At 39.5% G+C, this 16,066-nt stretch overlaps 1 protein-coding gene across 6 annotated transcripts in view; it reads right to left on the bottom strand.

Moving 5' to 3' along the window:
• Nucleotides 1-16,066, bottom strand: part of LOC140194958 (probable E3 ubiquitin-protein ligase HERC1) — a 299,092-nt gene that overhangs the window by 20,697 nt on the left and 262,329 nt on the right. For all 6 annotated transcript variants that reach the window (XM_072252425.1, XM_072252428.1, XM_072252427.1 and 3 more), the window contains 6 exons: nt 15,293-15,415; nt 14,610-14,712; nt 8,099-8,268; nt 6,599-6,737; nt 5,198-5,367; nt 2,682-2,851 (listed from right to left, as the gene is read on the bottom strand). In XM_072252425.1, the coding sequence (XP_072108526.1) occupies nt 2,682-2,851; nt 5,198-5,367; nt 6,599-6,737; nt 8,099-8,268; nt 14,610-14,712; nt 15,293-15,415 (875 nt within the window). The remainder of the gene's footprint in view (nt 1-2,681; nt 2,852-5,197; nt 5,368-6,598; nt 6,738-8,098; nt 8,269-14,609; nt 14,713-15,292; nt 15,416-16,066) is intronic.

A 16,066-nucleotide genomic window follows, 5' to 3' on the forward strand; every position in this document is an offset into this window, starting at 1 on the left:
GGCAGAAATGGCCTGTTTCCGTGCTGTAATTGTTATATGGTTATATGAGTCACTTATACGTCAATAGTATCATAACATTCTAAGTAACGTTTGGATATTAAACACACAGCACATATTTTCCTTGTATGAACATATAAAATCATTGCAACACACCAATATCGCTGAATCAGTGGGAGCCCTGGGCTTGTTTCCCTGCAACAAGACGGTCCCATCGAGGGGTGATGGGAGACAGCGATACTCGAAGGGGGTTCCTTATGTCCAGTGCATTCCGCAATTTAGCTTTCATTGCATTCATTGCAGAAAACCTCGCTTCGCAGTGATATGATGTTGGAAATGGAAGCAGCATTTTCAGTGCTTTCGTGGCTATCTCAGGATATTTAGCTTTGACTTTGATCCGGAATGCTGGCAGAGATGTTATGTCAAATATACTTTTCAGCCTACCGTCATTTGCAAGCTCGAGGAGTTGATCTCCTTCCCACGCTGACATGGATGACGCGCCAGTAATGACTTCGCATGTGTTCAAGCTCAACAGTGGGCGTGACAGGGAATGAGGAAAGGTTTCCTCGCGGCCTGGTAGCACATGCTTTGCAGCCCGGTGGTTGGGGACCGCTGCAGTAGACAATCCCTCCATTACTTCCTCCTTTTCTGCAGCGGTGACCCTATCTCTGATTAACAGTGCCACGCCCCCACCTCTTTTGCCTCCCTCCCTGTCCTTTCTGAAACAACTAAACCCTGGCACTCTAAGTAACCATTCCAGCCCCTGAGCCATCCAAGTCTCTGTAATCTTTCTCTATTTGTGAGCCAACCGCCTCTTCTTCCGTTTCTTCAGTTCAGTTCCTACCCCCCAGCAATTCTAGTTTAAACTCTCCCCAATAGCCTTAGCAAACGTCCCTGTCATAATATTGGTCCTTTTCAGATTCAAGTGCAACCCATCCTTTTTGTACAGGTCGCGCTTGTCCCAAGAGAGGTCCCAATGATCCAGAAAGCTGAATCCCTGAGGTCTATTTAGAATAGAGATGAGGAAGAATTTCTTTAGGTAGAGAATGGTTCATCTGTGGAATTTGTTGCCACAGACAGCTGTAGAGGCCAAGCACCTGGAGACACTTAAGGCAGAGTTAGATTCTTGATTAGTCAAGGCATGAAGGGATATGGAGAGGAGGCAGAAGATTAAGACTGACAGGGAAATGGATCAGACATGAGGAAATGGTGGAGCAGACATTGTTCCAGACATTGCTTGCAGACAGCAAAAAGGCTTTAAGGAGTCAGGAGATGAGCCATTTGATAAAGATCACCCAACTCCTGACATGCTTGTAGTCACAATATTTAAAGAATTAAAAGCTTTCAGTGAGCGGTGAATCCCAGAATGTTTGTCAGGAATTTTGAGGATGGGAATGGTGTTAAATGTTTACAATAGGTGGTTATGAGAATAGTGATCGGCCATAATTCGTATGGTATATATGTTAGCTTCCTGAAGTAGCTCATGCCTACAATTTGCCTAACATTTTGCTGCCTACAAGCATGGACATTTGATTATTGGAGGAGCTACAAATGAAATTGTATAAAGTGCAATTGTCAGTGAACATGAGTAAATTAATGAAGGAGAGGTGATGATTGATGGTGGTACAACAGTGAGATACTTCTGTAGTAATGATACAGGCTCAGATGATTACCCAAAAAAGATCAGAGACAACTTCCTTTGTGCTTGGTATGCTTCCATCTGGTCGAAAACTATCCCTGATTTTCACAGGTTTCAGTTTTATTCCAGCATCATTGGATTTCTGCAAATTCCATGTGATCTTATTTAGAGCATAGAACATCGCAGTACAGGCCCTTTGGCTCATGATGTCATGCTGACCTTTTAACCTCTTCTAAGATCAATTTTATCCCCGCCCCCCGATGTAGCCCTCCATTTTTCTGATGACAATGTCCTTTGAGGAAGTGCAGATTAATAACATCTTCAGGCAATCACTTATTTACTATGACCGTGATGTCCACAAAAAAATCTTTATTTGTTTAACATTTCTTTCTTTTTTTATATAAATCCAAATTAGCTCTCTCTAATCAGTTCATATTTATCCAAGTACTCAGTAACTCCTCAAAACAGACTAATTACAAAGCTGCGGGCCCATTATCCTAACTTACCATTCTGATCCTTCTTGAATGACAGCATATCATATTACTTCCCGGTAACATTGAAGCTGCTGCACAACAACAGAACGCTCAAGATTTCCAGCATCTGCAGAATCTCTTGTGCCTCCATTCAGCCCTCAAGCTTGTTTTGACATTAGATCATTGAAAAAACTTTAATGATCTTAGTTTTATTTTCCCCAGGAAAATAAAGAACCAAAACAATTTTGAACGGATTGCTGTAGTTTTGTGATGAAAACAGAACCATTCACAATGTTGTACTTTCTCTATACTTACGCAAGAAGTGAACTGTGAGGCACTCAGGCATTGGTAAGGAATAGCTAGAAATGCATCACTTATAAAAAACATATTTAGTTACATTGAAACATTTTACTTCAAGAAAAAGAATGTTTTTTTATTTTAAATATATAGCAATTTGATAAATTGATTGATAGCAATGCATTCCACCTTGTGTCTCTAAGATTAGTGGTGAGGTAAATTTACAACAAAACCATTCAATACCAACTAGCAGACTTGCTCAACACACAATATACCTTGCAGAAATTCTCTTCACCGTGATCTGAGGTCCATAGGTCTTTCCCTGAATCATCGTTCTTCCTATTGATCGCACTAGTGGCAGAATGTTGACTTTCGGAGACAGGAGTCCTCTCAGCCGCCCTTGAGCTATTGCTGAAGCTCCAATATTATACAGGGATGCATTAGCCTGTGGAAAAGGGACAAAATAAACTTTCCAATAACTTAATTTTGTTTTAATGTTTGCAACTGTAATTATATTTTGTTTAACTTTTTAAAAAAAGTCCTGCAAGAGAGAAGAAAACTGCATTTTTTAAATAGGTCTTCACCTATTTTTGGAGAATTCAAAAATAATTTCTGGGGAATTCAAAACTTCCAACAGAAAGAACATTGCAGATTGCTGTGTTTGCTTGGTTAGTGACTATCTACTGAATAAAGAAGTAACACATGAATAAAATGGAGTCATGGTTATTAAACAGATTTCAACATACCTTTTTTTTGCTGAAAGTTAATTTAAAATACTGGCTCCCATTCTAAAGAATGGTCCCTGGGCCGAAAGGTTAACATGTTTATCTCTTTCCTGAATTTTCTGTTCTTCTTTATTTCACTTATTTACAGAAACAGCACGGTAACAGGCACTTCTGGCTCAACAAGCCTGCGCTCCCAATTACACCAATGTGACCTACTATCCCCGTACTTCTTTAGAATATGGGAGGAAACTAGAGCACCAGGAGGAAACCCATGCAGTCATGGCGAGAATGTACAAATTCCTTATAGACAGTGGCAAAACTGAAGCCAGGTCACTAGCGCTATAATAGCAATATGCTACCTGCTACATTATCGTAGCGCCACGTATAGTGCACAGATTCTGAAGTTTTACTTTTTCTCACATTTAAAAAGGCCACAGAGTGGAAGCCATTTCCCCCCAGGTTAATGATATATCTGCTCATCCATAGCTTGCAATCCCTTCAGGCACCTGCCTATTCTCAGCTGGCAACAAGTCACCAATACACACCCAGTGGCTACTCTATTAGGTACACCTGCTCATTAATGCAAATATCTAATCAGCCAATTATGTGGCAACAACTCAATACATCAAAGCATGCAGACATTGTCAAGAGGTTCAATTTTTGTTCAGACCACACATCAGAACGGGGAAGAAAAGTGATTTAAGTGACTAACTGTGGAATGGTTATTGATGCAGATGGAGTATCTCAGAAACTACTGATATCCTGGGATCTTCACACACAACATTCTCTGAAACTTACAGAGAATGGTGTGAAAAACAAAAAAAAATCTAGTGGTTGGCAGTTCTGTGGGTGAAATCACCTTGTTAATGAGAGAGGTCAGAGAATGGCCAGACTGGTTCAAGCTGACAGAAAGGCAACAGTAACTCATATAACCATGCACAAGGTGTCAAATATTGAAGTGGATGGACCACAGCAGCAGAAGACAATGAAAATACACTCAGTGGCTACTTTAGTGCTTACAGGAGGTACTTAAAGTGGCCACTGAGTGTATGCTAGTGAGTAATATTGCATGTTGTTACTTCCAGTTATAACCAAGGAGGAAAGGTAAGAATATAGATTAAGATATCTCTGGGCAGCACGAGCATCAGAATTAATACTGTTGCTGCATAATTTATAACTTGCTTTGCATGTTAACTCTCCAAGAATGTACACATTCCCTGAAATTACTGAATTTTCTCAGGTATTGTTGCAAACAACAACAGAGAAATCATATTGACATTTTCCATTTATTCCATCCACTTGTCATACAATGTAGACATTGCTGAATGGCCAGGGCTGTAGCATCGAGCATCTGTAGTCTCGTGTCTACTCCAGACAAGGCTACGTCTTTTTCATTAAGTGAATCATTACACCATTAGTGGTAACTACTTCCAATCACTCGCAAGTTATGTTGAAAGTCTGGTCTGGGGATATTCACGACATACCAAAAAGCTTACAAGAGTTTGGTCTGAATGGCAGAGCAATAATTTAGAGTGGATATTTGAAATGTGTCTTTTGAGATGTGGATTGTTGTTCCTTTGTGCACCTTGTAGCACATCAGATGGCATTTTAGCTGTTTCCGTAGCATTTGACTGTTTCCTTACGAGGACGAGTTGCTAGCTTGATATTCAGCCCAGCCAGCAGCACCAGACTCTGAGGTGAATAGTCCCAAACTTGAATCCAGTTGGCTTCTTAAGATGTGACAAAACCCCTTTCTGATGGAAGGTGATCAACCTGAAATATGAAGTTTGTTTCTCTTTCCAAATCCAGATTTGCACGACAGAAGGTACACCAAGTCACTTGGATAGCAGTGGGAAGTTATATGTGCACGTAAAACAGTTGAATGAGCAAAGATTTGGCCATTACAATTCAATATGATAAAAGAGAAATTCAACATAACACATTATACATTTTTCCCAGATTCTGGTCTGGTTAGCAACAACTACAATTATTAAAAATCCAATTAATCACAACAGTATCCAACTCACTTTTTTAAAAAATAGAAGTGATGTTTGTAAAAGGAATACCTGATTATTCAAGTTGAGATTTAGTAGTCGCCAAGACTTGTGCATCAGGTCAGAGAAGTGAAACAGAACCCGCAACCTATTTGTAAGGGCTTCTGGGCTACAATCTTTAAGCATGCTATACTGAGGAGGTACCATCTGTGGCACATCAAGTTGAACAGGAACTGTGCTTCCTTTAATTAAAAAAAGGTAAGTTATATTTCATCCTAAGTTGATTCAGCTGTACTTCTAATCACGCTACAGAGAAATTCAGCTCCCAAGTAAAATTATATTTTCTACAAATTAAATGCTTGCACCTGTCTGACAAGTTTGTCTTTCCCATGGGTTTTAACAGAAAGAAATTTATTAAATACTTTAGCAGGAGTTCTTTATATCAGTGCTTCAAAAATATGCTCTCATTAATGATGCTTTAGCCACAACAATGGTAACAAGCATTCCAGAAAAAGTTAGCTTGACCTTATATCATTCATTTAAAAGTAAATGCGCTAATTCTCTCAGGATGTAAGTATTACCAGCAAATACAGTACACATTTACTATTATCTCAAAATGTCCTAAGCAGGGACTGGATTTCATTTAATAATAAGATGCAATATCAGCTCAGGTTAAGCACTCAATTGGTTCTTATGGCACACACCCAAAGGTAATGTAAAAGAAAGAAAAAGATCAAGTAAATATTCAAAATTAATATCTTTAAACTGTTTTCATTCTGAATTCTGTGTCTCCAGCTCCTAAGGTACCCCAGCATCACCACTGATATTATTTTCCCATGCCACAAGGTTTCTTCAAATTCCTTTATGAAAGGACTTCAGAAAGTTCATAAGCTGGTAAAAACTAATTATCTTCCAGATGTCAGTTGCTACAATATAGAACCAAAGCAAAACTGTAGGAGTAAGTTATTCAGTCCTCCTAACCTGCTCCACCTTTCAGTATGATCATGGGATGATAATCCAAATTCAATACTCTGTTGCTGATAGACCTTACAAAAATATCTAATTCCTTCACGAATAAATTTACCATCAATGGCTCCCTGGTAGAGAATTCCACAGGCTCACCACAGTCTGGGGAGAAGATTTGATTTTCCTTATACGGTTTTAAATGGCCTTTCCTTTTTCCTTCGGCTGTGAGCCCTGGTCTTGGAACCCCAGACCGCAGCACTGGGCACATCATTTCCTGCATCTCTTTCTTTTAGAATGGGATCCCCTCTCAATATACTGAAATCTGGTGAATATAAGCCTGATTGACGCAATCTCCATTCATGTGTCTATAACCATTTAATAACTTTGATACACTCCCAGTGCTCTACACTATTCCATTTAAACCACAATCTGATCATGCATGTTCCAAATATTTCTGTATAGTTTCATCAATACTTCTTGTGTCTCAAGGTAAAACATAACTGTTACCTGGAGTTCTAGGTGAAGGAGGAGGGGTGGTCCACGCAGCACTGTGACACCGGCCAGCTGAAATCTGATGAATATTTCTCCCTTGAAGTGCAGTAATTAATGTTGGTTCTTTAACTTGATTGGCATGATTTAGACCAAGCTATTGAAATTGGTTAAAAATACTATATCATTATTGTGCATTACGGATACAGAATTTAAAGATTCCCAAATGGATGAAAGAAAAGATTCAAAGCTGGAAGAACCCAGCAAGTCAGGCAGCATCTACAGAGGAGAATAAACAGTTGACTTTTTGGGCCAAAAGCCTTCATCAAGACAGTTCCTCCAGCACCCTGTGTGTGTGTTGCTCAAGAATTCCAGCATCTGCAGATTCTCCCGTGTTTAGGAAAATATTCAAAATCATGTTGTTAAAATATGCAAAAATTCTAGAAAAAGAAAGCTTTGTAAATATAGCTAAGAGGAACATGAGCAACAAGATTTATTTAGCTTAATTTCAATGGTCCTGGCTGTTACAGGATTAATCTCAGATACAAGAAGTTTTGGAAATCAAGGACTTAAAACTACTGCACGCTATTGTTGCTATGTATTTTATACCACCAGTACATTCACTCAAACTTTACTTCATGAATAAGTATATCTTAAATGAAATTTTAATAGTAGTTTGATGCTAAATTGTGAATAATAGCACACTTTTGGCTATTCCAAGAAAACACAGATTTATCAGATCTAAATCTTTCTTACATTCAGGATTTCAAATATTTATCACTCACAAAGTTAAATTTAGAATTCAATGAGCTCAATGATATAAGTATGAAAATGGAGAATTTTAAAATAATCTCCTTAGGAGAAGTCATTCATTTTTTGAATGAAAACATTTTAATACACTTTTAATTAATGCCATATTAGGAAATCAGAGAGTTAAGTCATTGTATGTAACACACAAATTCATTGAAAAATGCTGCTTTCTCATTTTCTTAAAAACTGGATCCACTTTTAAGAGGAGGTTGGAACAAGAAATAGAGTGAATGGGAATCAAAGTTTTACCTAGAAAATACAAAACAACAAGCATCAAAGTTAGATACATCAGTGGTGATAATGTTGGCTATTTTCCTAAGGCCACTACAGAGTATGGAACAGCAATCCTGTCTGAAATTTCATTGCCTTAAAGTGATGCTGAATCCATTGTAGTGTTCCAAGGGCAGTCCAATCAAATCATATAACTCACACAACTGAAAAACACCTAACCTTTTTAAAGAAACTTCTGGCTGCAGTTGCTCAGCATTATGAAAAATGGCATAGACTAGATGAACAAAATATTTAATGATTTTTCCAAATGTAAACTTCTGTTGATTTTGCTTTATACTTCATTGTGGCACAATCATTTTGATGAAAGTGTGTATAATTTTCAACAAATTAAAATGCAACTTGACAATGGAATGTCGTCAAATTAGGTAACGTATTTTGAAGAAATAATTTTCCATGCATTGAATATAGATATCCTACCTGACCTTCAGCATTACATCCCCAAGCAAATATATCTCCTGTTGAGCACAAAGCAAGTGTATGCTCTGATCCGACTGCAATATCTTCAACAAACATTGATTCTAATGCAGGCACCTGCTGTGGGTGGTTGTGATTACACAGCATTGAATCTGGCAAGCCTATAAGACGCTCTAAGGATTAAAGAAAACTCCAAAGAATTAGAACTTAGAACATAGACACCAACTGTACAGCAAGTAACAGGCCTTTTGGCTAACAATGTTGTGCCAAATGAATTAAATTAATAATGAAATGGCTAAGTAATGTTCATATCCTTTCATTTTCCTCACAGTCACATGCCTATCTAAATGTTTCTAATGTTTCTGTCTCTAACATATTCTTGGCATCCACCATACCCTGTAAAACCTTGCCTCTCACATCCCTTCTCACCTTAACTGCATGCCCTTTGGTATTGGCCATTTCAAATCTTGAAAGAAGATATTGTCGCTCTACGCCTCTCATAATCTTATACACCTCTATCAGCTCTTCCCTCAGCCTCCCCCACACCAGAGAAAACAACTTAAGTTTGTCCAATCTCCCATTATCCTGGCAACATCCTGGTAAACCTCTTTTGCACTCTCTCCAAAGTCTTGACATCCTTCCTATAATGGGGTGACTAGAACTTTATGCAATACTCCATATGCAGCCTAAATAGAGTTTTGTAAAGCTGTAATATAACCTTCTAATGTTTGAACTCAGTGCCTCAATAAACAAAGGCAAGCATGTTATATGTCTTCTTAACCATGCTATCAACCCGTGTAGCCACTTTCAGGGAGCTGTGAACTTGGACCCCAATATCTCTCTGCTCATCAACACTGTTTTTCCTTAACAGTGTAATGTCTGTTTGCATTTAACCTACTAAGGTGCAGCACTTCACATTTGGCATGGTTAAACTCCACCTGCCATTTCTCTGCCCATATCTGCAAATGATCTATATTCCATTTTACTCTTTGCCAGTCTTCTACGCTATGCACAACACCACCAATCTTCACATCATCCGCAAAAAGACTAACCCAGCCATCTACAGGTCATTTATCTACCTGACAAACAGCAGAGGTCCCAGTACAGATCTCTGCAGAACACCACTAATCACAGACTTCCAGCTCGAATAAGTCACATTGACCACCACTCTCTGTCTTCCATGCGTAAGCTAGTTCTGATTTCAAACAGCCAATTCATCAAGGATCCCTTGCCTTTTAATCATCTGGATGAGTCTCTCATTAGGGACCTTGTGAAAAGCCTTACTAAAATTTTTGTAGACAATATCGACATCTCTACCCTCATCAATCACCCTCATCATCTCGACAAATAACTCAATCAAGTTAGTAAGACATAACCTGCCCCGCATGAAGCTACACTAGCTCTCACTAATTGGGCCATGGTTTTCCAAATGATCAGAAATCCTATCCCTAAGAATTTTCTCCGGCAACTTCACCACCACTGACATAAGACTCACCAGTCTACAGTTTTCAGGATTATCTCTGGTTCCCTTCTTGAATAATGGAACAATAATGGAATAATAATTTTGCAGAGACTTCCTGGTTCTCAACATTAAAATCACAGCTGGTCACTGTCTGGTGTGGGCTTTGTAGAGATTGGCTTCATGTAAAAATATCTATGTAATTCTGTCCAACATGCTATGCTTTTGGTAACCTGGTGGTGTGGCCCCTTTGTGCTGCTGTGGTCTTCTTTCTGCTCATGCACTGCTTTGTTTTGTGGAATTTAGAGGCCAAGGCCTCAAGGACACTGAGTTGTTTTGGCTCTAAAGGTAGGTGCAGAAGGAAATGAAAGGCAAGGCCAGGTCATGCACATTCCTGCCCACTAATACAATTGTCATATTTTCTGCCTTATAACCTGTTGCTTTCATGGTGCTCCTGAGCACTGACATTGAACCAAGCAACTTCAAAATATAAGGAATAATTTAAAACACCTTTAAATATTGGCATTAGTGGCACACCAATCGATTGGAAGACAGAGCGAGCTTTGCACGGGTCGGGAGAAAAGTTTAAACAAGGAGTGTTTCACGGGGCTCGGCGCATTAGTGTCAGACCAATCGATTTGAAGAGAGAGAGCTTTGCACATGTTGGGGTGAAGAGTTTAGAAAAGGGAGTGTTTCGCGGGGATCGGTGCATTAGTGGTGGACCAATTGATTTGCAATTCATTAGCAGGAGCAAATAACAGTAAGGCAGTGTCAAAGCAGAGCGGCCATTGTGCGAGGGGACCAGTGTAGGAGTGGGAACTTGAGGCTTTGGCGAAGAGGCACAGGTAAACAGCAAGTAAGGCTGTTGTAGTGGTTGAATAAAAAGTCACTAAATTACAGCAAATTAAATAAAGGGATGATGCAGGATCAGGTGATGTGCTGTAGCTGCATGATGTGGGAGCTGGTGGACCCAGTTGTGGTTCCTGGTGACCACATCTGCAGCAAGTGTTAGCTGCTCGAAATCAGAACCAGAATCAGGTTCATTATCACCAGCATATGATGTGAAATTTGTTAACTTAGCAGCAGCAGTTCAATGCAATACATAATCTAGCTGAGAGAAAATTAAAAAAAACAAACAAGTAAATCAATTATGTATATTGAATAGATAAAAAAATGCAAAAAGAAATACTGTATATTAAAAAAAAAGTGAAGTAGTGTCCAAAGATTCAATGTCCATTTAGGAATTGGATAGCAGAGGGGAAGAAGCTGTTTTTGAATTGCTGAGTGTGTGCCTTTAGGTTTCTGAACCTCTTACTTGATGGTAACAGTGAGAAAAGGACATGCCCCTCTAAGACACCACTCCCTAAAGATGTCCTGGGTACTCTCTAGACCAGTGGTCCCCAACCTCCAGGCCACGGACCAATACCGTGCTGCAAAGAATACAGTGGTGCAGCAGCAGCCGGAACGCACCCAGTACATCTTTAAGAAAAAAGCCAAAATAAACAAGCTAATTAATTAGGTGCCGTGCGGCACATAAATGTCGGCCCAGATTCGCCTCTGATCTGGTCTTGTGCAATGAGACAGGTAAAATTAGTGATCTTGTAGTTAGGGACCCTCTTGGAAAGAATGATCACAGTATGATTGAATTTCTCATACAAATGGAGGGTGCAATAGTTCAATCTAAAACCAGCGTATTATGCCTAAACAATGGAGATGAGGGAGGATTTAGCTAGTGTAGACTGGGAACACAGGCTATATAGTGGGACAATTGACTAACAGTGGAAGACTTTCACAGAGATTTTTCATGGTGCTCAACAAAATTATCTGTCAGTTAAAAGCAAGCACAGTAAGGGTGGGGGAGCCAGCCTTGGATAACTAAAGAAATAAAAGAAGGCATCAAACTAAAAGCTTGTGCATACAAAATTGCCAAGAGTAGTGGGAAACTGGAAGATTGGGAAAACTGTAAAAAGCAACAAAGTACCACTAAGCAGGCAGTAAAGAAAGAGAAGCTAGATTATGAAAATAAACTAGCACAAATATAAAAACAGATAGTAAAAATTTTTCTAATTATATGAAGTGGAAAAGGGTGGCTAAAGTGAATATAGAACCTTTGGAGGATGAGAAGGCGGAATTGATATTGGGTAATGAGGAAATGGCCGAAACTTTGATTGACTATTTTGTGTTGGCCTTCATGGTGGAGGATGCATCTAACAAGCCAAAGAAAGATGTTATGGATGCGATGGGAGGTGAGGACTTCAATACATTAGCTATCACTAAAGAGGTAGTGCTGAGCAAACTTGTGTGTCTGAAGATAGATAAGTCCCCTGGTCTTGATGGGGTGCAAGCCAGCATACTGAAATGGCAGAAGTTACAGTAGAGGCTTTGGTGATGATTTACGAAAATTCTCTGGACTGTGGGCAGGTCCCAGTGGATTGGAAGACTGTGAATGTCACGCCACTGATCAAAAAAGGATGTAAGCAAAAGGCAAGTAACTATAGTTTAACATCTGTAGTTGGGAAAATGCTTGAAGCTACCATTAAAGAAAATCATTAAAGATGATTAGAGCATTGGCTGAATGGTAGGAGGCAGCAAGTGGGAATAAAAGGATCCCTGTCTGGTTGACTGCCAGTGACTAGTGGTGTTCCGCAGGGGTCGTTGTTGGGACCACTTCTTTTTATGCTGTATATCAATGACTTAGATGATGAAATAGATGGCTTTGTTGCTAAGTTCGCAAATGATATGAAGATTGGTGGAGGAGCAGGTAGTGTTGAGGAAACAGACAGGATGCAGAAGGACTTAGACAGATTAGGAGAATGGGCAAGAAAGTGGCAAATGAAATACAATGTTGGAAAATGAATGATCATGTACTTTCTTAGTAGAAATAAATGTGCAGACTATTTTCTAAATGGGGAGAAAATCCAAAAATCTGAGATGCAAAGGGACTTGGAAGTTATTGTACAAAACACCTTAAGGGTGAGTCGGTAGTGAAGGCGGCAAATGCAATGTTAGGATTCATTTCAAGAGGTCTAGAATACAAGAGCAGGGATGTGATGCTGAGGCTTTATAAGGCACTGGTGAGGCCTCACCTTGAGTATTGTGTACAGTTTTGGGCTCCTCATCTTAGAAGAGATGTGCTGGCATTGGAGAGGGTCCAGAGGAGGTTCACAAGGATGATTCCGGCAATGAACGGGTTATCATATGAGGAAAGTTTGAGGGCTCTGTGTCTGTACTTGCTGAAATTTAGAAGAATAAGTGGGGGGGGGGATCTCATTGAAACCTTTCGATTGTTTCCTAGACAGAGTAGATGTGGAAAGGATGTTTCCAATGGTGTGAAAGTCTAGGACAAGAGGGCACAGCCTCAGGATAGAGAGGTGTCCATTCAAAACAAGAGATGCCGAGAAATTTCTTTAGCCAGAGGGTGGTGAATTAGTGGAATTTATTGCCATGTGTAGCTGTGGAGCCCAGGTCGTTCGCTGTATTTAAGGCAGAGATTGATAGGTTCTTAATTGAAGTTGGCATGGGGAGAAGGCCAGGAAATGGGGTTGAGGAGGAGAAAAAAATAGGATAAGCCATGATTGAATGGCGGAACAGACTCCATGGGCCAAATGTCCCAATTCTATGGCTTATGGTCTTAAGAAATAGTGAAAATCTGGAAAGAAATGGACCCATCAGGCAAATGCAGCATAGATTCAGCAAAGGAAGACCCTGTTTGATAAACTTACTGGAGGTTTTTTGAGGATATAACAAACACAGTGGATAGAGAGGAACAGATGGATGTCATTTAGTTGGATTTCCAGAAGGCATTTGATAAGGTGCCACATAAAACACTTATTTATAAGATGAGGATGCATAGAGTTGGGGTGATGTATTAGCATGGATAGAGGATTTGTTAACTAATAGAAAGCAGAGAGCTGGGATACATGGGTGTTACTCTGGTTGGCAATCAGTGGTGAGCGGTGTGCCGCAGGGGTCGGTGCTGGGCCCAGAACTGTTCATGATATACATTAACGATCTGGAAGAGGGGACCAAGTGTAGTGTACCTAAGTTGTTGATGATACAAAATTGAGTGGAAAAGCAAATTGTGCAGAAGATATGCAGAGTCTGCAGTGAGATATAGATAGATTAAGTGAGTAGGCAAGGGTCTGGCAGATGGAGTACAATGTTGGTAAATGCAAGGTTATCCACTTTGGAAGGAAAAATGAAAGAGCAGGTTATTATTTAAATAGTAAAAAATTGCAGCATGCTGCTGTGCAGAGGGACTTGGGATTGCTTGTGTATGAATCACAAAAGGTTGATTTGCAGGTGCAGCAGGCTATCAAGAAAGCAAATAGAATGTTAGCCTTCATTGCTAGAGAGATTGAATTTAAGAGCAGGGATGTTATGCTGCAACTGTACGGGGTATTGGTGAGGCAGCAGCTGGAGTACTGTGTGCAGTTCTGGTCTCCTTACTTCATAAAGGATGTACTGGCTTAAGAGGCAGTGCAGAGGGGGTTCACCAGGTTGAGTCCAAAGATGGGGGGATTAGACTATGAGGAGAGATTGAGTCACCTGGGACTGTACTTGCTGGAATTCAGAAGAAGGAGAGGAGATCTTATAGAAACATATAAAATTATTAAAGGGATAGATAAAATAGAGGCAGGAAAGTTGTTTCCACCGATAGGTGAGACTAGAACTATGGGACATAACCTCAAGATTTAGGGGAGTAGATTTAGGACAGAGATGAGGAGGGACTACTTTTTCCCAAGAGTGGTGAATCTGGAATTCTCTGCCCAGTGAAGCAGTGGAGGCTACCTCAGTAAATACATTTAAGACAAAGTCAGATAGTAGGGGAATTAAGGGTTATGGGGAAAAGGCTGGTAGATGGAGATGAGTCCATGGACAGATCAGCCATAATCTTATTGAATGGTGGGGCAGGCTCGACGGGCCAGATGACCTACTCCTGCTCCTATTTCTTATGTTCTTAAATGTCTGTAGTAATTTATAAGCTTAATGTTACATCATCATTGTTACTTATAATAAAATGATCACAGAGATGGAAAGAGAACAAAAATGTACCTTGTCCGAAAGTGAATACACGTCCATCTTTTGTTAGTACAACTGAAAACTGGGTTCCACAAGCTACTTTCTTCACACCTTTATTGCAAAGGGCCTCAATTTTCTGCTTAGTAAAAAAAAAATCAAAGCTGGGGATGAGTTATTGTTGGAGATTATCTATTAGTCTATCAGAAGCTGATTTAATCCTCAATTTAAGCAAGAAGACCTGATGGAGGGCATTGGCTCAAAATGTCAACTGCTTATTCCCCTCCAGAGAGGCTGTCTGACTTGCTGAGTTCCTCCAGCATTTTGTGTGTGTTAATCATAATTATTTGATGTTATTTTATAATATTTTTAAAAATAGACAACATTTTGGTTCAAGACCCTTTATCAGGTCTCAGCCCTAAACTATTTTAAAATAGTACACTATATGTAATAATACTTCATAACATTATATACATTATGCATTCTACTACATTAGACACATTATAATATTTTATAGTTTTACATTGTAATGCCTTAAAGTACTTAAATATTTTTAGATATTTTAAATAAATACTAAGGTACTTTAAAAATTAAACCAAATACTTTATTGTAAAAGCACAAAGTGCCATGAAAAGCACGAACGTCAATAAAAAGTTGGCATGTATGTGCTTTATCTAGAAGGCTAAGATAACATTCTTGTCTGTAGATTTTATTCTGACCTGAGGACGGCATTTGAGAGTACATGATCCTAAGCCTAGCTTTCCATAGTCTCCATCACCAAATGACCAGACTGTCATTCCGTCTGATGAAACAACCAGAGTGTGATTCAATCCGCAGGCCACCTGAAGAAAGAAAAGAAATCCTTCCTTTGCTTTATAAGAATAAGGAAACAGTCTGTGAATATACAATGCAAAAGCAATGAAAACTCTTTTAGTTTTGTTCAAATGATATCGATTATTTGGCAACTTCAGATTATTCTCATATAGATTGTCTGAATTCATGACCCACCTCTATCAGGCATATTCCTTTGTTCGTTATGTGCCATGTCATATGATGTAAGTGATTATGGTCTTTCCATGACCAGGACTGTTCTTGTTAAATTTTTCTACAGTAGTGGTTTGCCATTACCTTCTTCTGGGCAGTGTTTTACAAGATGGGTGAGCCCAGCCATTACCAACACCCTTCAGAGATTGCCTGCTTGGCATAAGTGGTCTCATAACCAGGACTTGTGATAAGCACCAGCTACTCATACAACCATCCACCACCTGCTCCCAAGGCTTCAAATGATGCTGATTGATGGGGCTAAGCAAGTGCTACACCTTGCCCAAGGGTAGCCTGCAGGCTAGCAGAAGGTAGGAGTTCCTTACACCTTCTTTGGTAGAGATACATCACCTCGCTACTTCAGTTGCTTTTGTTTATAACACAAACAGGCCATCCATTTAAACACTGGTATTTCCAAGGGAGAAAGTTCATGGCTCCATCTCAATAAGTGT

This window comes from Mobula birostris, chromosome 3, assembly GCF_030028105.1.
Source record: "Mobula birostris isolate sMobBir1 chromosome 3, sMobBir1.hap1, whole genome shotgun sequence".
NCBI classification, from domain to species: domain Eukaryota; kingdom Metazoa; phylum Chordata; class Chondrichthyes; order Myliobatiformes; family Myliobatidae; genus Mobula; species Mobula birostris.